Source organism: Orbicella faveolata, unplaced genomic scaffold (assembly GCF_042242905.1).
Source record: "Orbicella faveolata isolate gen_17 unplaced genomic scaffold, um_ofav_v1 contig_2, whole genome shotgun sequence".
NCBI classification, from domain to species: Eukaryota; Metazoa; Cnidaria; class Anthozoa; order Scleractinia; family Merulinidae; genus Orbicella; species Orbicella faveolata.
In genome coordinates this window covers 21,337,501-21,362,151 of record NW_028301547.1, presented here as the reverse complement: position 1 = coordinate 21,362,151, position 24,651 = coordinate 21,337,501, and the positions used below count along the sequence as shown (strand labels likewise).

General features: G+C 40.2%; 4 protein-coding genes across 5 annotated transcripts in view; 3 read left to right on the top strand and 1 right to left on the bottom strand.

Moving 5' to 3' along the window:
* LOC110065975 (winged helix repair factor 1-like) overlaps positions 1-24,651 on the bottom strand; it is a 162,502-nt gene that overhangs the window by 81,900 nt on the left and 55,951 nt on the right. The window lies entirely within an intron of this gene.
* LOC110065983 (uncharacterized) lies at positions 1,244-17,781 on the top strand. 2 transcript variants are annotated; one of them, XM_089290235.1, is made up of 7 exons: positions 1,244-1,391; positions 1,798-1,911; positions 2,535-2,705; positions 5,238-5,351; positions 16,727-16,858; positions 17,073-17,213; positions 17,615-17,781. In XM_089290235.1, exons 1-7 carry the CDS (start codon positions 1,290-1,292, stop codon positions 17,654-17,656), a joined length of 816 nt encoding a protein of 271 aa, XP_089146361.1. In that variant the 5' UTR covers positions 1,244-1,289; the 3' UTR covers positions 17,657-17,781. The 2 variants fall into 2 exon arrangements, with proteins under 2 accessions (XP_089146361.1, XP_020628826.2); XM_020773167.2 differs by lacking the exons at positions 16,727-16,858; positions 17,073-17,213; positions 17,615-17,781 and adding an exon at positions 5,982-6,196.
* Positions 11,345-16,694, top strand: LOC149112399 (uncharacterized). Its single transcript, XM_089288803.1, has 9 exons — positions 11,345-11,506; positions 11,897-12,001; positions 12,660-12,824; positions 13,271-13,378; positions 13,979-14,185; positions 14,636-14,740; positions 15,221-15,457; positions 16,000-16,113; positions 16,557-16,694. Exons 1-9 carry the CDS (start codon positions 11,405-11,407, stop codon positions 16,692-16,694), a joined length of 1,281 nt encoding a protein of 426 aa, XP_089144929.1. The 5' UTR covers positions 11,345-11,404.
* LOC110065967 (uncharacterized) overlaps positions 22,722-24,651 on the top strand; it is a 3,022-nt gene continuing 1,092 nt past the window's right edge. The window contains exons 1-3 of the mRNA XM_089289914.1: positions 22,722-22,992; positions 23,538-23,708; positions 24,449-24,651. The exon at positions 24,449-24,651 is cut by the window's right edge and continues 28 nt beyond it. Coding sequence (XP_089146040.1) covers positions 22,882-22,992; positions 23,538-23,708; positions 24,449-24,651 — 485 coding nt within the window. The 5' untranslated portion in view covers positions 22,722-22,881. The remainder of the gene's footprint in view (positions 22,993-23,537; positions 23,709-24,448) is intronic.

The window sequence follows — 24,651 nt, the reverse complement described above, 5'->3', positions numbered from 1 at the left end:
TCTCTCTCTTTCCCGCTTGCTTCTCCACGCTACCGCGCTTCTCGTTTTCCGTCCCTCCCATTCCCTATCCTTTTACACTTCCAACTCACTCAAGCGCGGTCGCATTTCTCCATCTCTTATTCAGCAAGCGTGAAAGGGGCTGTCGCAAACAGCTGTTCACAGGTAATCTGGCTCGATTCCCTGTGGATTTTGTGGCTTGATTTTACTCATTCTATTGTGCCAGACGCTTGTGTGATAAGCTTCTGGTTGCCCACGCCGACAGGGGTTCATCAAATCCATTTAGTGGACAAATAAAGATCGACTAACTTTTGCTTAGTGGCAGCAAAAATAAACCTTGTGGTTTTTATGTTTGCCAGAAGGGACTGTGTTTGCATCCTGCACAAAAGAAAATTATTTAGTTTCATAAAGATTATTTCCATTTACTGCTTTTAATCGCAAAATTGAATGTTTTATTTTTAAGAGCGACTTCAACCAATAAAACGTTTTTGTGCTTTTTTGTGGTACAAAGTTCCCTGGTAAATAAAAAGGTGTTTTTAGTATTTGATTAGCTCAGAAAGAAACTGGACTTAACATGAAAACGAGTGTAAGGCGGGTGTTGGGAGGGGGAGGTTACAAAGGCTTAAAACGGATCAAATACTGCTGCGAATACGTTTTTGTATCCACAAAGTAAACTTGTTTTTCCCTCCAAACACACAAACAAAATATACCGTTTTGTAAAGATACCTTTGTTTGCAGTGCTGTGTTTAAATAAAACTTTTATTTTCCCAAAAGATATGAAGCAATTTTATTATGTTAGTTTACATGGTTTCATGGTCCCCGAAACAAAGGGTGCACAAAATCAATAAAAACTGCTCCCATAACCCACTAGGGAAAGAATTATTTGAATTTTGACAATACAATCTTACCGAGCTCATTTACAACATGTAACCAAGGTGATAAGGTGACGAAAGTGACTTTCGGTCTTCACTAAGCGAGGAAAATCTGGAAATACTCAAGAAATTGTCAAATATCATGTGAGTTCTTTTAAAGAGCCGGAAAAGTCGACTTAAATTTAACAATTTTAGGAAACGTGCGTTCAGTAAGTAAGTAAACACTCACTATTGATATCAGCTGAGAAACCTGTTTATCTTCTGCGCGCTGCGTAGAAAGCAAATAACGCCCAAACAAAGACTTCTTTGTTCTTGCTTTTGTCAATTTAGATGCAATCCCAATCTCACAGGCTTATAAAATGGCGGGCATGAGCTGTGCTAGCCATATTGCTTTGTGAATCAGCAGAGACAGTGTTCAAAATGATTTCTCTAATACTGGTCCTGTTTCTTGGAGCTACCGTCGCGTTGGCCGAGATACATGTGCAAAATGATCCACACCATAAAGCGCCTCACCCAATCTTGGTAAGCTTAAATAGTTTGCTTTATATACATATGTTTCGTCCCCAACTTGCAGCAATCTTAAGGAAAATTGTCTTATTAAAAGTGTGGGTTACCAACTTCTTTTCTTGAAATTTTCTATGAAGATTTCAGTGGTCTCATTGAATTTATCGATGGTTGATAGTCTTTTAAAGGAGCCTTAAGCCTTGGAACGTTTTCCGAGATGTTTCTAAAATCGTCCAATTTAATTCTGCAAGACAGCTTTGCAAATTATCCTGTTAATCAAGAAGTTTGGTGATTTTCTAATGTTCAGTTAATATTCAGTTTGGGACATAATCTCAGTCTAATCAGACAGATTAGTCTGGAGATCAAGATGGAAACTAAGCTTATGAAAATAATGAGGGTTACACCATTATTCATCATTTTGCAGAAAGAGTGCATGGAAGAATGCGGCGTCAATCCAACAAAGCCGGGCGAACTAGCTGACGAGGAAAACGATCCTCACCATCATCATCATCATCGTCCTTCTTTACCGCCTGCCGAGGTAATCTCAGCTTGCTTCATAACTATTTAATGCCTTTACTCGTTCGCCCCAAATGAGCCGATGAAGAAGAGGGGAAGCCCATATGAAAAGATCGGAAATGCTCGTCGTCTCGCTTTGGGATTTATATCAAGAATTTTGGTCTCGCTTAGGGTGTTCAGGAACAAAAGCTACCATTCCAGCTGTCAAGTTATCGTTTAGAGTTGCTCGTTTTTAAAATGGTATATTTCAGAGGTCAAATTAAATCTCGAGCCACGTCCAAATTGACTTAAATTTGCGGACGAGCATCCCTGACCTTTTTACATGGAAGCCTTTCCCTCTCCCTGAACCAAATTGTTTTATGTTGTAAAGTTAGAAAAATTTTTAAGCTAGCGATTGGTTGTCTTTGCCGATTTCAAGGAGTGTTTCAATGTTGCCAAATGAATTGAATTGTCTTGGAAACTTTTAACGATGTTCGTTTTAATTTTGCTCGTTTACAATCCGCCAGAATGCAAGCCAATTAACTTATGAATGTAGTATGGCTAATATCCCAAATCTAAAACCCGACAGATTCATCCAAGCATAAAGATAAAAGCTAGGTTCGTGAAAATAATGAGGATTCATTAATTTTATGCTTTCTCCTGTAGAGAATGTGTATCAAAGAGTGTCTCGAAGAGCATAAGCCATCAAAACTGCCAACAGAGCCGGACAAGGAAAACGATCCACGCCGTCCTCGTCCAAGCGGTGTAAGTCCTCGTCCTCCTCGTCCAAGCGGTGTAAGTCCTCGTCCTCGTCCTCGTCCCCCTCGGCATATCCTGGTAAGCCTAGTGCGCTTCGTAACTATCTAATAATTATATTATTTATACAACCCAAATCGGTGCATTTTGCAGTCGTAATAAAGAAATCCGCATGCGAACAATGCAACGTTTAACATTTAACTGTTATAATTTAATTATTAGACGGAGCTGATCAAAATAGTTGATCTGCGAGACACTGAGAAATCCCGATATTTTGCAATAACCGCTTTCCTGCGATCACCACGTTTGTTTTCATATTTAAAACACTCTTTGATAGTTCAGGGAAGGGATCTAACAGATTTTGCCTTCTTTACACAACCGAACTCACTCAAAGTTTGAGGCATGGGCGCGTTGGTCAGCCCGGCCCAAGATATGTTTTAATTGTGACAATAAACTTACAATAAAGTGGACAAGTGATACATCAAATAACATCCTACATGTGCCAAAGCCGGACAAGTAAACCCCAAAAACCTCATATTAAGAAAATAAGGAACCGTGTACCCCCGACCAAATGCGGTGGCACCACCTTTGGGGTTTTAAGGTTGATATATAAACAACAGAATGAAAGATAAATCAGATACCGTTATTTATTGCTGTGGAGAGAGCATAGCGGGCGAGCAGCAACATAATCAGGATTTAAGAATAATATATAAAAGGGGGTACGAATATTCGAATTCATCACCTTTTACCAGAATGCATAGCATTTAACCAGAGTGCACTGCGCCACTTTTTACCAGAGTGCGTTGCGCCACGAACAACACGAGGACGTCGAGCCGTCGTCCTTTTCGCGTGGATTCCAGTCAGAAAGATTAGTAGTTATGGTTTACTCTGATTTACCTGTAAAACGATGTGAAGGACATTGTGCCTGACTTTCAGAACTCTTTCTTTTGTTCTTAATGCAGCATGTGAAAGTTTGTTAATCTGGACGATTAATTTCAAACTTAATATGTCATTTCTTAGCTGTCTCGCCTCCTCGGCTGAATTCTTAAATGAAGAGAAATCGTCGCTATTAAAGCTTGTAGAATAATTAAAACAAACGAAAACCGTAGAAGACGCTAATTTCATATATGGTGCAATCTATTCCTTTTCATCCAAACATGAATTTAAGCTAAAGCTTTAGCATTTTCACACATCACGATGGACGCGTCCTCGACACAGTCTGTCAACATTAATGAGTATCAGTACAGAATTTATTAGTTAGATTTCTCCTCCTAGAATTTCCTTATCTTTCGATTTTCGAGATCTGGTAAAGGGGAGATTGATGTGTATCGTTTTATGTCCAACCATAATTCAGATCACCATGTGCTTTTTTGTCACGATCCCTTGTCACACCTCACCATCGATGCGTCATCATACATGAAGTTGTAGATGAATCACTGCGTAAAATTTGTCACATCAACAGAATGTGCCGCAGCATTATTATCTTTTAGATTTATTTATTTATTTATTTACTTATTACAGTTTACTGCATACAATACCCTAGTACAATATAAATCTTGTGCGAAAGTGCTAGTGGCAAGGCTGACCGTAGAATGTCATAAGTTTCTCAACCATCTCTTTCTACAAACTTATTAACCATGAGCCTTTGCGGACTACGTTAGCACCCTGTTCTCTGTACGGTTTCATTAATTCATATTAATTCATGCCAATACCGCCGGACTATCACAAATCATAATGTAGAGATTACCCTACGTGCGATCTGATTGGTCGAAACCCCATGTTTTATAAATATAAAAGCGTGTTTTATTGTTTTTCGACCCATTACCTCTAGTCAACATTTTTGTTGGTGATGGCGAAAAACATTTTCTTTGAAGAAATTTGTGAAAGAGTTCTCTTCGAAGAAGCAAAAAGTTTTGACGACGAGGCATGTTGCACTTTATTGGTATTAAATTGCGTCAGTTTGTCGATCTGTGGGCTTGGTTGTTTCTACTTGCGGCATGTAAAATCTATATCATAAAGCAAGTGAAGAAGCCTAAGCCGTGCATTACACTGCGATAAAAAAACTCCGAACATTTGAAAATACTCGAGAAATGTAGATTTCCCTCGTTTTCTCAAATGTCCGTCGTGTTTTATCACAGTGTAATACAAGGCTAGGCTTCTTTATTTGTTAATTACATTTTTTAGCCGAGAGCGTAGTTACAATTAGGCATAAGCTAAATATTATTGGCAGCAAAACGCATTTAGTCTGAACCAGGAATGAGCAAACCATTATTTCAAGGCTTACAGTGTAAGCCGTTATTTGCAGGTCACTTGGGCTTTCGGTCCATGAAAAGGAAAAAAAATGGATTGAATGTTAATAACAATTGTTTTCCGGCATAAGTTTCATGGAAATTGTTAATTGAAATTGTATTGTAAAATTTCACTTATATCTTTCTCGATTTTTCGGTTAATTTTACAATCTGTCAGAATACCTTGACGCATCATATCATGGGAGGATCGTTTAGTCAAAGTGGCGCCGGAGTTATCAGACAGATTCATCCGGTAAATCGCCATAGAAACTAAGTTAATTAGAACAATTAGAGTTATACACTATCATAATGTTTCATTTTTCAGAGAAAGTGCATCAAAAAGTGCCACGGGGAGATGAAGCCAACAACACCGGGCGAGCTTGCTGACGAAGAAAACGATCCACACCATCGCCCTCGTCCTTCGTTTTCACCTGAAATGGTAAGCTCAGTTTGCTTCATTTTTAATCATATCTTTACTCATTTGACCTAAATTGCCCGATGGGGTGAGGAGGTGGGGCATATTTCAAGGATTTTTGTCTCGCTTAGCGAACTCAGGAAGAAACACCACTATTTTAAGCTGCCAAGTTATCTTTCAGGGTTTCTCTCGAAGTAATGATGATAACAAATGCTGCCATTTCCGTTGTTAAAATTGCATCTCTTAGGAGTCAAATAAAGCTGGAGTCAGGCCCAAATTTGTTTTCTACTGACTCAAATTTCTTGACGAACAACTCGAACCTTTTCACGTGGTTGTCCTCCTCCCCCCGGATCAAATCGTTACATTTCGTGAATCTTCAAGCGTAAGACGTAGTGAACAAACGTTTAAATGTTGCGGGTTAAAAAAGGTTATCTTGGAAAGTTTCACCAATTTTTTTAAATTTTACTTGTTTACAATCTGTCAGAATGCCTTACAAATTAACTTATCAATGCAGTATGGCGATTTTCCCAAATCCAAATCCCGTTGAAGAGCAGTCAGTCAATTACAAACTGGCTCCCATTCATCCGGGAATCAAGATGGACTAAGTTCACGAAAACTATGAAGGTTACTCCGTTATTATGCTTTCTTTTGCAGAAAAAGTGTATCCATGAGTGCCTCAAGAAACATAAGCCATCAAGACGGCCACCGCCATCAACAGAGCCGGGCAAGATAGCTGACGTGTAACATCCGACGGCTTGTAGAGCAACTTCGTCCGATCATGTCTCATGAACGCATAATTCAGACATGAGTAGTTCTTGTAGGGGATAAGTTACAAAGACAGGGGAATAAAGCATTGAAAAAGTCTGAAACTTGTGTATTTAATGAAATACATGTCATAGAATTCGTATTCCCCTAATAGATAATACAAGTGTCAACTGACAATATCACGGTTAAACTATTAAGAAATCCCTTTACAAGTTCCACAAGGATCGTTACTTGGACCTCTCCTTTTAAACTCGTGATAGGCCCTTTGCACGATCCGGTCACATGGTGCGGAATTAATTATGCTGGGACGCAAGTTACACAGTGGGACTTTCAAAACAAAGGAAAGTCGTGCTGGACTGGTACGAGTTCTTTTGTTTTGGCAGTCCCACTGCATAACTTGCGTCCTAGCATAAATAATTCCGCCCCATGTGACCGGATCGTGCAAAGGGCCTTATATAATACGATAGCATGCAAGCACCGAATTCTAGTGGGTGATCAGATTGTGCAAATGATATGCAAATGAGCTGTCAGTCACTCATCTGTAAAGTTCCGGTGTTGATTTATTCTGTCAGACGGTAATTAATGAACAAAAGTGTAGCTAGGACTAGAAGTGATCAGATTAGGCAAATGTAGAGATTTTCTTTGCGAACTGAATGTCCGTCAGAACTCATGCACATTTCCCATATAATTGACCTGAATCCCTGTGACACTGAAGATTCATGATCGCAATTTGAGTGACATAGAAGAAAAACACGTTTTATCGTTCCCGATTTCGCTAAAAAAATTACAATAATAGATCGATCGATCCAAACGCCAATTTTTACCGCTATAGTTAAGTGTTGACAGTTGTAAGCTGTTCACCGGTAAGGTTGACTTGATTCCCTCGAAAATCCGTGGGGAAGAACGCAAAACAACTGAGCATGCGAGCGTGACTGTGAGCGTAACTCGCGAGCGGAGAGCGGTAATGCCGGGAGCCGCTAATTGTGTCTCCCAAAGCCCGCGACCCTAGCGGGCGCAACATGACTGCTCGCACATCACGCTCGGACGCTTTCTTGTTTTGCGTTCTTCCACAAGGATTTTCGAGGAAAAAAGAGATTACTATTAGTCTAGATTCCCTGTGGATTTGTGTGGCTTGTTTATTCATTTTTGGGGGCCAGACTCTTGTGTGATAAGCTTCTGGTTGCACACCACATTCATTTAGGGGACAAATAAAGATCGACGGAGTTTAACTTAGTGGCAGCCATTTTTAGTTAAAATATGCAGTCATTTGATGGATCTGGGACCAAGAAATATTCGGGAATTAGTCGAAGCTACAAGGCAGTGCGGCTGGATGCTCCCAAGAATTTCTGAGTTCACTCGACTGTCCCCTGTGATGTTTTGGCTCCAAATCTCGCAAAAGATGACCGCGTATTGAGAATTCAAACTGGCAGCCACAATACAAAATCGCGTCTGTAAAATTAACCTTTATTTTATTACTCGGGCCTCCGTAGAAAAACCCGAGTCTAAGAATTTTTAGAGCAAGCCATTTTCCCTTGGTCGCCAAATGGGGGTCATAGTGCCAGGTGGTCATAGCGGAGAGCGCGGAAGCTGGGGATGAAAATTGCAACAGCTTGATCACTCTTTGAAAATAACATAATTTATAGAAGGCTGTGTTCGCCAAGAAAGCTTTAGAAAAGATCCTGCCTTTTACACACATCTCATATATAAAGATGTCGGGCGTTTTCGAAGCGGGTCGGTCCACCAATTCTAAACCCCATAGCTATAGGAACAGAACCACATGTATGCATAGAAATAAAAAAAACACTTCAACTCGGTTTTCATGGTGAACATGGCTAGCGGCGTGGATCACGGGCGCGTGCGCCCAACAATGACGTCACGCAACATGGCGTCGCGCTAACAGGTCGACCGAGGCATGCAGCCTTGGTTTACAGCCTACATATTTGATACTGGACATCCATGTTATGATCAATTGACAGCTATCTAAACAAGGTATCCGCTGACCAGTATCGCGTGACCATATGGCTGGCTTGGGTTTAGGGCTCATCAATGTCACGTATTTTTAAAGTTGACCGCTGACCAAGCACTAGTTTTCGATTTGATCGCGGGCTCATGTCAAGTTGACTTGTTACTCAGGGCCGGGCTGTTCGGAAGGCATACAAATGTTTTTCACTGAGTTTTGTTTTGTGCATTTGAGATTATTGAAACTCAAAACAGAAAAAACAATATGTATAGGTAATCATACGGTTTCGAGTTCAATTTGGAATTAATTTGCACGAGTGAGTTTTTCAAAAAGCTGAAATTGCACGAGCCGCTTCGGCGAGTGTAATTTCAGCTTTTTGAAAAACTCACAAGTGCAAATTAACTCCAAATTGAACGAGAAAAACCGTATGATTACTTATTAAAAATATAAACATGAAAAAATTCGCGCGGAGGAGGTGCCGGAAGATCTTTCTTGGAGCCATTTTTTCTTATTTGAGAAAACTTTTTTCAAAGTTTCAACACAAAATTTTCGTCATCATTTTACCTGATATCATTTTCTTAGAAAAATTCCTATTATCTTTCAGTCAATCATAATCCAGAATTTTGATGTGTAATTTGCACTGGTGTTACACTTTTTGCACTGATGTTACACTTTTTGCACTGGTGTTACACTTGAACTGCACTGCTCTTAGCCAATCAGAATCGAGTAATTTTTTCATGTGTATTATTAAAACAGTAAACCTCTGCGAAAGTTACAAAACTGAAATCAAAATTCTCTCTTATCTTCGGTTAGTTTAATCGGGCTTTGAACAACCCGACCCAGGAGCCCCGATTTGGGGCTTGGCTAAATCTATATATTACTAGGTCTCATGAGATAACAAATGAACCATATATGTGTTTCAACTACTGGCTTAACAACAAACCATGAAGCTAAGACGAACACCTCACTTTGAAAAATAAATATATGTGAATGTGAATAAAGCCAGGGTGAGTTTCGTCCTTTTATTATGCAGTTTCTCACCATTGAGATCCCGGTACTAGTTTCAGGCTCGTTATATGCCTGTTCAATGCCAACAGCTGATGTTCTTTCAAAAATTCAGTCGACTAAATTTAATTCAGAGGATGATGAAGACATAAATTACTTTTCTAATGTAGTCCAGTCTTGCACTACTGTGCTTATAATAGAACAAGGAAGTATACAGAATGATTTTGCATGTATATCCTCACAAGGGCTTTGTCATTAGTAACTCTTCACTAGCCAGTATGGCCATGGGGAACCAACTTCCACCGAATGTTCGTATATTCACTCTCCCGGTCCCTGTCAACGTTCCTATGATTTACAAAGCAACACTACAGCCCGTTATGGGGATAGAGTATCATGCTGTTGTGTACGACGAAATTATCCTCAGCATAAAGAGAACGCCTTTCTCAATACTACAATATTTAATATGGTTCCGTCACTTCCAAGCCCGCTTATTCCCCCGCCTCTGACATTTGTCTTTTACCTGAGCTTCCGTAAAGAAGCCCTAGTCAGAAAATTAAAGTAGGCTGTTATTCCTGGGCGACAAATGGAGGCTTGTAGAGACAGGCGTTCCTAACGGAGAGCGTGGAGACTGAGAATGAGAATTGTGACGGAACTCGCTCTTCGCGAACAACACAATGAACGAAGAAATAAACTTTGGAACGAACCATGCCTATAAGCTCCTGTCACTTGAATTTAAAGATGTCGAGTGCTTTCGGAACGGTGGGTTGGACCACGCGTATGAGTTCTATAGGTTGAAGGCTAGCCAAATGAGCAAAGTTCATACTAGTTCTCCGCAAATCCCCGCCGGACTCAAGGGACAAGCTAGGTCAAAATCCATTTTCTGATTGATTGTGAAAACAATAATTGTTCACACAAAAAATATATTTTAACAGGAATTTTATGTCCATATTTCTGTTTGAATACTAGTGATAAGTTATAAGAGTTGGAGTTCCCAGAATCGGATCTCTGTCAACACTCTAAGTGAAAAATAACAGTTTTCTATTTTCATGATTTTTAGTTCTCTGTTTTTCTCTTGAGAGTTTTTGCGCTGCTCCGCAACTGATAGAGCACTTTGAACCGTTCTACATACCTTTCAGCCCCTACACAAAAGAAAAATATCTCGTTTCATTGCGATTTCTCCCTTTAGTGCTATCGACCGCTAAATTAAATCTTAAATGTTTCAGAGCGACTTTAACCAAAAAGACGTTTTGTGTTTTTATGCGGCACGCAGGGACGTCATGGTAAAGTTAGAGGTGTTTTTAATATTTGATTAACTGTGCTCATAAAAGTTTCAAGAAGAAAACTTGAACTAACATGAAAACGAGTGTCAGTTGATGAAAGGTAGGGAGAGGTAACTAAAGATTAAACGGTACAAATACTGCTGTGAATACGTTTGTTTTGTTTCTTTTTTTCCCAAAGGGCAAGGTAACGAAACCTGGAATCTTATTGGTCCTTAGCGCGATTCGGATTTTTCACAGTAGCGCGCTCGCGATGTGTGCGTGGAGACGTTCAACAACAATAAAAGTGATTTGAGAGAGGGAAAGGAAAAAATAAATAAATTATTCACCGACTTAGGGTCGGTCCTTGTAGCGAAAAACTGTGACCTCGGACTTGAAAATGCTGCCCTCGACCTGTGGCCTCGGGCAACATTTTCAAGACCTCGGTCACAGTTTTTAACTATACGGACGTCCCAGCTGGTAACATACATATATCCACAAAGTAAACTTGTGTTTCCCTCCAAGCACACAAACAAAATATACCGTTTTGTCAAGATACCTTTGTTTGCAGTGGCCCAAGCGATGTTAAACAATTTCATTGTGCTAGTGTACTTTTGAGGTAACCAAAACAAAGAGCGCGCAAAATAAACAAAACCTGTTTTCATAACCAAGTAAACTATAGCTAGCTGTTATTTGAATTTTGACAATGCATTTGTTTTGAGCTCTCTGCATCTACAACACGTAAGCAAGGTGACTGACGTGACCTATGGCTTTCGGTGCTCATAAAGACAGGAAAATACTCCAAGAAATTGTCAAATACAAGTTATTTTGATCAGAAAAGTCAACTTAAGTTTATTAATGTAAAAAAACGTGCGTACAGTAAGTAAATAAACCCTTGCTATTGATATCAGCTGAGAAACATGTTTATCTTGTGTACCTGACGTAGAAAACAAACAACACCTTCTTCCAAGACTTCTTTGTTCTTGCTTTTGTCAATTTAGATGCAATCCCAATCTCACACGCTCATAAAAGGGCGGGCATGAGCCGGGCTAGTCACATTGCTTTGTGAATCAGCGAAGACAGTGTTCAAAATGAACTCTCTAATACTGGTCCTGTTTCTTGGAGCTACCGTCGCCTTAGCCGAGATACGTGTTGAAAATGATCCACACCATAAAGCTCCTCGCCCAATCTTGGTAAACTTGAATAGTTTGCTTTATATTTGTTTTGTTCCCAACTTGTTGTAGCAATCTTAGAGAAAACTCTACTATACACCGTGTGATTAAGCAAATTGTTTTCGATGGTCTCAATTAAGTTTATCGATCGTTGATAGTCTTTTAACTGAGGAATCTTGGAAATTTTTCCGGAATGTTTCTAAATCCGTCCGTTTTAATTCCGTCAGACAGCCTTTCCATAAAACTTGTTAATCAAAAAGTTTGGTGACGTTTCAATGTTCAGTTTACTGGCAGGAACATAATCTCAAATGGCGCTCTAGTTAAAGGACAGATTAGTCCGGGTATCAAGATGGAAGCTAAGTTTATGAAAATAATGGGGATTACATCATTATTCTTTTTTTTTTTGTGCAGAAAAAGTGTATGAAAAAATGCATGAAGCCAACAATGCCGGGCGAGCTAGCTGACGAGGAAAACGATCCTCGTCATCATCATCATCCTTCGTTACCGCCTGCCGTGGTAAGCTCAGCCTGCTTCATAACTATTTAATGTCTTTACTCATTCTCCCCAAATTAGGCGATGAAGAAGGTTGGACGCCCATGCAGAAATGCTCATCGTCTCGTTTTCGGGTGTATACGACGGATTTAGGTCTCGCTTAGGGTGTTGGGGAACAAAAGCTTTAATTTCAGCTGTTAAGTTATCTTTTAGAGTAGCTCCGGCGAAGTAATAATAAAAAACCCGCTTTCAGGTTGTTTTTAAAATGGTATATTTGAGATAAATAAATCTCGAGCGCGCCGCGCCCAAATTGATCTCCTGTTAAAGTGAAATTTTCCGACCAGCATCCCCGACCTTTTTACATGGAAGCCGTTCCCCTCCTTGAACCAAATTGTTTCATGTTGTAAAGTTAAATAAATTTTCAAGCTGGAACTTGGTTTTCTTTGCCGATTTTTAGGAGTGTTTCAATGTTGGCAAATGAGTTGAATTGTCTTGGAAACTTTGAACGATTTTCGTTTAAATTTTGCTCGTTTACAATCCGCCTGAATACAAACAAATTAACTTATGAATGTAATATGGCTAATTTCCCAAATTTAAAGCCAGGACAGATTCATCCGGGTATCAAGATAAAAACTAAGGTCGTGAAAATAATGAGGGTTCATTAATTTTATGCTTTCTGTAGAAAAAGTGTATCAAAGAGTGTCTCGAAGAGCATAAGCCATCAAAACTGCCAACAAAGCCGGACAAGGAAAACGATCCACGCCGTCCTCGTCCAAGCAGTGTAAGCGCTCGTCCTCCTCGTCCAAGTGGTGTGAGCCCTCGGCCTCGTCCCCCGCGGCCTGTCTTGGTAAGCCTGGTTAGGTTCGTGACTATCTAACATATTATTCATACAACCCAAATTGTTGTATTTTGCAGTCGTAATAAAGAAATCCGCATGCGAACAACGTTTAACATTTAACTGTCATAATTTAATTATTAGACGGGGCTGATCAAAATAATTGATCTGCGAGACGTTGAGAAATCACGATATATAAACAATAGCGCTCATTTGGGGCGAAAATATGCTAGGATATTTTGTCCGTGGACATAACCTGTTGCGAGAAGCGAACAGTTTTCCGAGAGCGTAGTTCAGGGAAAACTGTGAGCTTCGAGGTACAGATAATGTCCAGTTAACTGGTAGGAACATAATATCAAAGTGATGCTCTAGTTTTAGGACAGATTATTCCGGGTATCAAGATGGAAGCTAAGTTTATGAAAATAATGGGGGTTACACCATTATTCTTCTTTTTGCAGAAAAAGTGTATGAAAAAATCCATGAAGCCAACAATGCCAGGCGAGCTAGCTGACGAGGAAAACGATCCTCACCATCATCATCGTCATCCTTCTTTACCGCCTAAAGTGGTGAGCTCAGCTTGCTTCATAACTATTTAATGTCTTTACTCGTTCGCCCCAAATTAGCCGATGAAAAAGTTTGGACGCCCATGCGTCCAAAAGCTCTTGCTATAAATGTCAAGTTATCTTTTAGAGTTGCTCTCGAAGTAATAATAAAAACAGCGGCTTTCGTGTCGTTTTTAAAATGGCATATTTGAGAGGTCAAATAAATCTCGAGCGCGCCGCGCCCAAATTGGTCTCCTGTTAAAGTGAAATTTTCCGACGAGCATCCCCGACCTTTTTACATGGAAGCCGTTCCCCTCCTCGAACCAAATTGTTTCATGTTGTAAAGTTAAATAGATTTTTAAGCTAGAAATTAGCCAGGTCTTTGCCGAGTTCTAGAAGTGTTTCAATGTTGGCAAATGAATTGAATTGTTTTGGAAACTTTTACCTATGTACGTTTAAATTTTGCTTGTTTATAATCCGCCTGAATGTGAACAAATTACCTAATGAATGTAATATTGCTAATTTCCCAAATCTAAAGCCGGGGCAGATTCATCCGGGTATCAAGATGAAAAGTAAGTTCGTGAAGATAATGAGGGTTCATTAACTTTAAGCTTTCGTCTGTAGAAAAAGTGTATCAAAGAGTGCCTCGAAGAGTATAAGCCATCAAAACTGCCAACAAAGTCGGGAAAGGAAGCTGACGAGGAAAACGATCCACGCCGTCCTCGTCCAAGCGGTGTAAGTCCTCGTCCTCCTCGTCCAAGCGGTGTAAGCCCTCGTCCTCCTCGTCCAAGCGGTGTAAGTCCTCGTCCTCGTCCCCCTCGGCCTGTCTTGGTAAGCCTAACATGTTTCGTAACTATCTAATAATTATATTATTCATACAACCCAAATCGTTGCATTTTGTAGTCGTGATAAAGAAATGCGCATGCGAACAACGTTTAACATTTAACTGTTATAATTTAATTATTAGACGGGGCTGATCAAAATAATTGATCTACGAGACGCTGAGAAATCACGATATATAAACAATAGCCCTCATTTGGGGCGAAAATATGCTAGGATATTTTGTCCGTGGACATTATCTGTTCCGAGAAGCGAACAGTTTTGCGAGAGCGTTGCTCAAGGAAAACTGTGAGCTTCGAGGTACAGATAATGTCCAGTTAACTGGTAGGAACATAATCTCAAAGTGATGCTCTAGTTATAGGACAGATTAGTCCAGGTATCAAGATGGAAGCTAAGTTTATAAAAATAATGGGGGTTACACCATTATTCTTCTTTTTGCAGAAAAAGTGTATGAAAAAATGCATGAAGCCAGCAATGCCGGGCGAGCTAGCTGACGAGGAAAACGATCCTCACCATCATCATCATCCTTCTTTACCGCCTAAAGTGGTGAGCTCAGCTTGCTTCATAACTATTTAATGTCTTTACTCGTTCGACCCATATTAGCCGAAGAAGAAGGTTGGACTCCCATGTAAAAACGCTCATCTTCTCCTTTTGGGGTGTATATCACTGATTCAGGTCTCGCTTAGGGTGTTAAGGAACAGAAGCTATTATTTCAGCTGTCAAGTTATCTTTTAGAGTTGTTCTCGAAGTAATAATAAAAAACCGGCTTTCATGTCGTTTTTAAAATGGCATATTTCTGAGGTCAAATAAACCTCGAGCCGCGCCCGAATTGGTCTCCTGTTTAAGTTAAATTTTCCGACAAGCATCGATCCCCGACCTTTTCACATGCAAGCCGTTCTCCATCCTTGAACCAAATTGTTTCATGTTGTAAAGTTATCTAAAGCCAGGACAGATTTATCTCGGTATTAAGATAAAAACTAAGTTTGTAAAAATAATGAAGGTTTATTAATTTTATGCTTTCTGTAGAAAAAGTGTATCAAAGAGTGCCTTGAAGAGCATAAGCCATCAAAACTGCCAACAAAGCCGAACAAGGAAGCTGACGAGGAAAACGATCCACGCCGTCCTCGTCCAAGCGGTGTAAGTCCTCGTCCTCCTCGTCCAAGTGGTGTAAGTCCTCGTCCTCCTCGTCCAAGCGGTGTAAGTCCTCGTCCTCCTCGTCCAAGCGGTGTGAGTCCTCGTCCTCGTCCCCCTCGGCCTGTCTTGGTAAGCCTAATGTGCTTCGTAACTATCTAATAATTATATTGTTCATACAACCCAATTTGTTGCATTTTGCAGTCGTAATAAAGAAATCCGCATACGAAAAAACGTTCAACTTTTCACTGTTATAATGTAATTATTAGACGGCGCTGATCAAAATAATTGATCTGCGAGTCGTATAAAAATCACGATATTTTGCAATAAAGGCGTTCCTTCGATCACCACGTTTGTTTTCATATTTAAAACATTCTTTGACAGCTCACGGAAAGGATCTAACAGATTTTGCCTTAACTACACAATTGTTTTCATAAGGTTCTAGGAAATTGTAAGTTGAAATTGGGTTGTAAAATCTCACTGAAATCTTTCTAAGTTTTTTTCGGTTTACAATCTGTCAGAATACCTTGAAACATTATCTTATCATGAAAAGGTCACTAAGTCAAAGTGGCGGCAGAGTTATCAGACAGATTCATCCGGGCACCGCCATAGAAACTAAGTTCATTAGAGCAATGAGAGTTATACACTATTATACTTAATGTTTCATTTTTCAGAGAAAGTGCATCAAAAAATGCCTCGGAGAGATGAAGCCAACAACGCCGGGCGAGCTTGCTGATGAAGAAAGCGATCCACACCATCGCCCTCGTCCTTCGTTTCCACCTGCCATGGTAAGCTTAGTTTGCTTCATTTTTAATCAGATCTTTACTCATTCGACCAAAATTGCCCGAGGGGTGAGGAGGTGAAGCATATTTCATGGATTTTTGTCTCGCTTAGCGAACCCAGGAAGAAACACCACCATTTTAAGCTGTCAAGTTATCTTTTAGGGTTTCTCTCGAAGTAATGATGATAACAAATGCTGCCATTTCCTTTGTGAAAATCGCATCTCTAAGGAGTCAAATAAACCTGGAGTCAGGCCCAAATTTGTCGTCTGCTAACTCAAATTTCGAAACTTTTCACGTGGTTGTCCTCCTCCCACGGATCAAATCGTGACATTTCGTGAATCTTCAAGCATAAGATGTAGTGAACAAACGTTTAAATGTTGCCGGTTGAAAAAGTTGTCTTGGAAACTTCCACCGATTTTTCTAAATTTTGCTTGTTTACAATCCGTCAGAATTCCTTACCAATGAACTTATCAATTCAGTATGGCGATTTTCCCAAATCTAAAGCCTGTCGAGGAACATTCAGTAAATTACAAAGTGGCTTCCATTCATCCGGGAGTCAAGATGGACTAAGTTCAGTAAAACAATGAAGGTTACTTCGTTATTATGCTTTCTTTTACAGAAAAAGTGTATCCATGAGTGCCTCGAGGAACATAAGCCATCAAAACCGCCACCGGCACCAACAGAGCCGGGCAAGGTAGCTGACGAGAAAAACGATCCACGCCGCCCTCGTCCTTCTTTTGGGCCTGTCGTGGTGAGCCTAATTTGCTTCATAACTACTTAACATTTTTACTAATTCTTCCCAAATTACCGTGTAATGTAATCTTAAAGAAATCCGCGAGCGAACGACGTTTAACATTATCAAACTCTCGATCATGTTTTCTAGAATTTCCAGGATGATGATGAATTTCCAGGATGATGATGCTGGCATTTGAGTTTAGCTATTGTTTTTTTGTTTCATTTTGCAGAAAAAGTGTATAAGAAAGTGCCTCGAAGAGTATAAGCCGCCAAATGTGCCGTCAAAAATCCCGGGAGAGCTAGCTGACGAGGACAACGATCCTGTCCGTCCTGGTCCCACTCGTCATCGTCCTACTTTTTCGCCTCCGTTGGTACGCTTAGTTTGTTTCATTTTTAATATCTCTACTCATTAGTCCTTAATTGCTGCATGTTTTAATCGTAAACATCGTTGTCAAACGTTAACATACAGTTATTTTCTTCAGTTTCCGGGAAAGTTTTGATACTGACAATTGAGTCAAGTAATCGTTGTTTGAAATATTCAGTATTGTAACATTTGACTGAGATTTGTCTAAATTTGTCCTTCCTTAATCTGTCAGAATGGTCTAAGAGTTACAGCTTAATGAAGAGGTCTGATGAATTTCTCGAAAAATTCAGTTTTATTGGAGAAACATTAACTTACAGTAACACCCGAATTATCACACAGGTTATTCGGGTATTAAATGGAAACTGAGTTGTAAAAACATTTAGGTTTATATGTTGCTTTCCTTTGCAGGAGGAGTGTATTGAGAAATGCATGGAGGAAGGGGAGCGATAAAGTCCGATGGCCTGTAGAGCAACTTCGTCCGGTCATGTTTCATGAACGCATAATTGAGACATGCGTAGTTTTTGTAGGGGATAAGTTACAAAGAAAGGGGAATAAAGCATTGAAAAAGTATCAAACTTACGTATTTAATGAGCTACATGACTAGAACTACTAGATAATACGAGGTGCCAACTGACAGTATTACGGTTAAACTATTAACAAATCTCTTTACAAGTTCCACAAGGATCGTTACTTGGACCTCTCCTTTTTAGCTCGTAATAGGTCCCTTTGCACGATCCGGTCACATGGTACGGAGTTAATTATGCTGGGACGCAAGTTACACCGTGGGACTTTCAAAACAAAGGAAAGTCGGGCTGGACTGATACGAGTTCCTTTGTTTTGGAAGTCCCACAGCGTAACTTGCGTCCCAGCATAAATAATTCCGCCCCAGATTATGCAAATGATATGCGAATGAGCTGTCAGTCACTCATCTGTAGAGTCCCAGTTTTGATTTATTCTCTCGGCGGGTAATTAATCAACAAAAGTGTAGCTAGGCCTAGGAGTGATCAGATTATGCAAATGTCGAGACTTTCCTCGGAAACTGAATCTCCGTCAGAACTCATGCGCATTTTCGATATAGTTGGCGTAAATCCCTGTAACACTGAAGATTCAGGATCGCAATTTGAGTAACAAAAAAATAAAATTAAAAAAAAAACCACCTTTTATTGTCCCCGAATTCGCTAGGAAATTACAGTAATAGATCAATCGATCTACACGCACATTTTAACCGCTATAGTAAAGTGTTGACAGTTGTAAGCTGTTCATCGGTAAGTTGACTTGATTTCCTCAAAATCTGTTTGGAAGAACACAAAACAACTGAGCATGCGGGCGTGACTGTGAGTGCTAGTTGCGTCTTCCGAAGCCCGCGCAACTAGCGGGCGCAGCATCGCCGCTCGCAGTTGACGCTCGGACGCTTTCTTGTTTTGCGTTCTTCCCCACGGATTTTCTAGGAAACAAGAGATTGCTATTAGTCTAAATTCCCTGTGGATTTGTGTGGCTTGTTTTTATTCATTTTATGGCGCCAGACTCTTGTGTGATAAGCTTCTGGTTGCACACCACAGGGGCTCATGGAATCCATTTAGGGGACGAATAAAGATCGACGAAGTTTAACTTAGTGGCGCCCGTTATAGTTTCAAAAATGCAGTCATTTGATAGGTCTGGAACCAAGAAATATTCGGGAATTAGTCGAAGCTACAAGGCAGTGCGGCTGGATGCTCCCAAAAATTTCCGAATTCACTCGACTGTCCAGACCCTGTGATGTTTTGGCTCCAAATCTCGCACAAGATGACCGCGTATTGAGAATTCAAACTGGCAGCCACAAAACGAAATCGCGTCTGTAAAATTAACCTTTATTTTATTACTTGGGCCTCCGTAGAAAAACCCGAGTCTAAGAATTTTTAATGTAAGCCGTTTTGTCTTGGTCGCCCAATGGGGGTCATATTGCCAGGTGGTCATAGCGGAGAGCGCGGAAACTGGGGATAAAAATTGCAAGAGCTTGTTCACTCTTTGAAAACATCATAATTTATAGAAGGCTGTGTTCGCCAAGAAAGCTTCGAAAGGATCTACCGTTATACACACATCTCACATATAAAGATGTAGAGCGTTTTCGGAACGGGTCGGGCCACCAATTCTAAACCCCACAACTATAGGAACAGAACCACATGTATACATAGAAATGGAAAGCTATTTAAGGTGGCTGAACACAGTTTGTGATACCTGTGTTTCATTTATCTTTTTCTCTCAAATCCTTGATCCCTCGGTCGTCAAAAATGGCAGCAAGCAAGTTAACAACACAAACTTTGTTTTTTTTTTATGGTTAAGCTGACGTATGTGCTGTTTCCATGGCAACATGAGTAAATATAAAGAGGTCTTTAAAATCGGTTTTGTTTATTTGTAGAAAATCTAGTCATTAGATTTTCTTTATAATTTGCATGCCACAAGCTTGTGACGATTCTCACAAGTTAACACCATTTTGCTAATAATTTAACAGAGAGATCTTTAATTATCCCTTGTTGAAGGTTCACTCGAATATCTAGAATTTCCTTTGTTAAAGTTCAATTTTTTTCAGTAGTCCAGTTACGTATTTCCTAAAGTATTTTCGTGCCCAATTTCGTGAAATTCTAATGAGTGGTTCTCGAGAAACAGGCGTATTTCCGAGAGTGCAATTTTTCATTCAATCGCAATTTTTTGACTTACTGCGCATGCGCTGCATTTAACTGGGTTCTTTCGGTAACAAAGAAAAAGCTGAGAATTGCTGGGTTCTTTGCATCGTTACTTTTTCTAACATATCGTTGTAAATAAAGACTAAAGCCATCAATACACTGCGTTCAATTATAGAGAAAAATAGCGCCGATAGTGCGGGTGTTGAGTAAATAAAATGATCGCTCTGTTGACGGCATGTTTGTTTTTTGCAATCCTTGAGCGCGCGCTGAATTGCATCAGCAAAAGCCCGCGCGAAAACTGTGTTCGGCCACCTTAACTCGTTTTTCATGGTCAACATGGCTAGCGGCGTGGATCACGGGCGCGTGCGCCCAACGATGACGTCGCGCAACATGGTGGCCATACTCCAGTTAACAGGTCGACCGAGGCATGCAGCCTTTTTGTATTGGACAATCATGTTATGGTCAATTGACAGCTGCCTAAACAAGGTATCCGCTGACCAGTATTACGAGACCACATCGCTGGCTCGGGTTTAGGGCTCATCAATGTCACGTATTTTTAAAGTTGACCGCTGACCTGGCACTAGTTTTCGATTTGATCGCTGGCTCATGTCAAGTTAACTTGTTACTCAGGGCCGGGCTGTTCGGAAGGCATACAAATGTTTTTCACTGAGTTTTGTTTTGTGCATTTGAGATTATTGAAACTCAAAACAGAAGGCCAAACAATGTAAACAGTAAACCTCTGCGCAAAGTTACAAAACTGAAATCAAAATTCTCTCTTATCTTTGGTTAGTTTAATCGGGCTTTGAACAACCCGACCCAGGAGCCCCGATTTGAGGCTTGGCTACTGAAATCTATATATTACTAGTTCTCATGAGATAACAAATGAACCATATATGTGTTCAATCTACTGGCTTAACAACAAACCATGAAGCTAAGACGAATACTTCACTTTGAAAAATAAATGTATGTGGAGTGAATAAGACCAGGATGAGTTTGGTCCTCTTATTATGCAGTTTCTCGCCATTGAGATCCCAGTGTTAGTTTTCAGGCAAGTTATATGCCCGTTCATCCAGGCTACGAAATTTAGCTCAGAGGATGATGAAGACAGAAATTACTTTTCTACTGTTATTATAACAGAGCAATGGAGAATACAGAATGAATTTGCATGTATATTCTCACAGAGGCTTTGTCATTGTTACATGTAACTCCTCACTAGACAGTATGGCCATGGGGAACTTCCATCGCATGTTCGTTTATTCGCCTTCCCGATCCCTGTCAACTTTCATATGATTTACAAAGCAACACGACATCCTGTTAAGGAGATAGAGTATTATAATGTTGTGTACGAGGAAATTATCTTCAGCATAATATTACAGTATTTAATAAGCCCGCTTATTCCCGCTCCCCTGGCATTTGTTTGTTTACCTGAGCTTCCGTAAAGAAGTCTAGCTAGTCAGAAAGTTAAAGTAGGCTGTTATTCTTGGCCGACAAATGGAGGCTTATAGAGACAGGCGTTCCTAGCGGCGAGCGTGGAAACTGAGAATGAGAATTGTGACAGAATTCGCTCCTCGCGAACAACACAATGAAGTGAAGAAAAAGACTTTGGAAAGAATCATGCCTTACACGCTCATCTCACTTGAACTTAAAGATATCGAGTGCTCTCGGAACGGGTCTGGCTACCAATTCTATACATTGAAGGCTAGCCAAATGAGCAAAGTTCATACTAGTTCTCCGCAAATCCCCGACTCATGGGACAAGGTCAAAATCCATTTTTCTGATTGATGATCAAAACAATAATTTTTCACACAAAAAATATATTTCAACAAGAGACCATTACACTTTGTGCCCAAAATTTTGTTTGACTACGTACCAGGGATGAGCTATGAGAGTTAGAGCTCCCGGCCCAGAATATAATCCGATCTCTGTCAACAATCTATGTGAATAATATCAGGTATCTATTTTCATGAGCTTTGTTCAAATACTGCTGTGAATACGTTTGTCTTTTTTTTTATTTTTTTCCCTGAGGGCAAGGTAACGAGTCCTGCAATCTTATTGGTCCTTAGGGCGGTCCGGATTTTCCTATCTCTGCCCACGGTCACAGTACGTAACGCGTTCGCGATGTGTGCGTGGAAATGTTCAACGATAATAAAAGTGATGTGAGAGAGACAGAGAGGGAAAAAAATAAATAAGCCATTTACCAGCTTATATAGGGTCGGTTCGAATAGCGAAAAACTGTGACCTTGGACTTGAAAATGCTGCCCTCGGCCTGTGGCCTCGGGAAATATTTTCAAGACCTCGGTCAAAGTGAATTTTTTCATTATACGGACCTCCCAGCTGGCAAATAACAAAGGAAACTTGTGTTTCCCTCCACGTACACAAACAAGATATACCGTTTTGTAAAGATACCTTTGTTTGCAGTGGCCCACGGGATGTTAAACAATTTCATCATGGTAGTCTACGTTTGAGGTCAACAAAACAAATAGTGCATAAAATAAACAAAAACTGTTCACATAACCCAGTACACTATAGCCAGCTGGTCTTTGAATTTTGACAACACATTTGTTCTGAGCTCTCTACATCTACAACACGTGACCAAGGCGAGAAACGTGACATATGACTTCGTTCTTCATAAAAACATTGGAAAATCTGGAAATACTCCACGAAATTGTCAAATACGAGTCCTTTTGAACAGAAAAGTCAACTTAAGTTCAGCAACGCGAGAAAACGTGCGTACAGTAAGTAAATACACCCTCACTATTGATATCAGCTGAGAAACCTGTTTATCTTTTACACCTGACATAGAAAACGAACAATGCCTTAATAAAGACTTCTTTAGTTCGTATAGTGTGATCGTCCGGGTGAGTGTAGTTCTGAAAAGAACTGTTGTTGGTGACTGACTTCTTTGTCCTTGCTTTTGTCAGTTCATATGCAATCCCTCTCTCACAGTCTTATAAAAGGGCAGGCATGAGCCGAGTACTCACATTGCTTTGCTAATCAGCAAAGAAAGTTCTCAAGATGAACTCTCTACTACTGTTCCTGTTTCTTGGAGCTACCGTCGTCTTCGCCGAGATAGCTGATCATGACGAACAAAATGATCCACACCATAAAACGCCTAACCCACTCCTGGTAAGCTCTTGATTAGTTTGCTTTATGTTAGTCCCAGATCCAGATAAAATTTTATTGAACAGACTGAATGTGATGCAGAAAACTGTTTTCTTGAGTTTCCAGGTATATTTTGATGGCCTCAATTGAGTTTGTCGATGGTTAATAGTCTTTTAGAAGAGCCTTCAGTCTTTGAAATGTCCCAATTTTAATTTTTTTAATTTCTAAATTCAACCGTTTATATAATCTGTCAGATGATGGAGTTTGGTAATTTTCTTAGATGCAGTTCCTCGGGAGCCTCAGTTAACGGGCAGATAGGCCAATTCCGATATATCAAAATTCTAACTTGGTTCCGAGGCTTAGGAAAAAAAAAAACGAAAGAAATTAATTATTCATCCCTTATCCTCGATGCGATTTCTTTTCTTTTATTATCCTAAGCCTCAGAGCCAAATTAGAATTTTAATATATCGGAGTTGGCCTATTCGTCCGTGGCATGTATCAAGATGGAAACTAAACCCATTATAATATTCAGGGTTGCATTATTATTATTATTATGCCTTCTTTTGCAGGAAAAGTGTATCAAAAAATGTCTCGAGGAGCACAAGCCGTCAAAGCGGCCAACAAGACCGGGTGAGCTAGCCGACGAGGAAAACGATCCACGTCGTCCTCGTCCAAGCGGTCTAAGTCCTCGACCTCATCGTCCAAGTGGTGCGAGCCCTCGTACTCCTCGTCCAAGTGGTGTAAGTCCTCGTCCTTCACATGAGCCTCTCTTCGTAAGACTAGTTTGCTCCATAACCATTTAGTGTTCTTACTCACTCGCCCCAAATTGCCCGATTGGGAGAGACGCCCATGTGAAAAGGTCACATGGGCGTGACCTCAATTAGATGCTCGTGATCTCACTTAGGGGTTTATATCACGGATTTTTGTCTCGCTAGTGGTTCAGGAACAAAACAGCACTATTTTTAGCTATCGAGACATCTTTTAGGTTTACTCTCGATCAAAGGAATGAAAAAAAACGCTGGCATGTTCATTTAAATATGGTATCTTTTAGCGGTCGAGCCGCGCCCCGATTGGTCTCCTGTTGCATGTGTAACTCACATTTTCCCATGACATTCCCGACTTTTCTCCATGGGATTCCCCCCAAAACAATTAACTTGTTACATTTTGTAAAGTAAAATAAATCCTCAAGATAATTACGTAGACAAACAACTGTTCTTTTTTAGTTTTTAGGAAGGTTTTACTGTTATGAGATGAATTTATTGTCTTTGGCAACGTTCACCAATGTTTCTAAATTTTGCTCGTCTTAAAATCTATCAGAATACCTTACCAATTAACTTATCAATGTAGTTCTCAAATCTAAATCAGTCACTTACAAACTGGATTCCTGATTATCAGACCGACTGATTTCTCCAGGCATCAAAATGGAAACTAAGTTCGTGATAACAATGAGGGCTACATTATTATTATGCTTTCTCTGCAGAAAAACTGTATAAAAGCCTGCCACGAGAAATACAAGCCATCAATACTGCCAACAAAGCCGGGCAAGGAAGCTGACGAGGAAAGTGATCCACGTCGTCCTCGTCCAAGTGGTGTAAGTCCTCGTCCTCCTCGTCCAAGTGGTGTAAGTCCTCGTCCTCCTCGTCCAAGTGGTGTAAGTCCTCGTCCTCCTCGTCCAAGTGGTGT

What these genes read in the sequence shown, in the direction of transcription:
- LOC110065983 (XM_089290235.1), top strand. Translation starts at nt 1,290, where the DNA reads ATGATTTCTCTAATACTGGTCCTGTTTCTTGGAGCTACCGTCGCGTTG. An exon ending in GTCCCCCTCGGCATATCCTG is followed by an intron (nt 2,706 to 5,237) that starts GTAAGCCTAGTG and finishes TTCATTTTTCAG; the next exon opens with AGAAAGTGCATCAAAAAGTG. An exon ending in CTTCTTTTGGGCCTGTCGTG is followed by an intron (nt 16,859 to 17,072) that starts GTGAGCCTAATT and finishes TTCATTTTGCAG; the next exon opens with AAAAAGTGTATAAGAAAGTG.
- LOC149112399 (XM_089288803.1), top strand. Translation starts at nt 11,405, where the DNA reads ATGAACTCTCTAATACTGGTCCTGTTTCTTGGAGCTACCGTCGCCTTA. An exon ending in AAGCTCCTCGCCCAATCTTG is followed by an intron (nt 11,507 to 11,896) that starts GTAAACTTGAAT and finishes TTTTTTGTGCAG; the next exon opens with AAAAAGTGTATGAAAAAATG. An exon ending in GTCCCCCTCGGCCTGTCTTG is followed by an intron (nt 14,186 to 14,635) that starts GTAAGCCTAACA and finishes TTCTTTTTGCAG; the next exon opens with AAAAAGTGTATGAAAAAATG.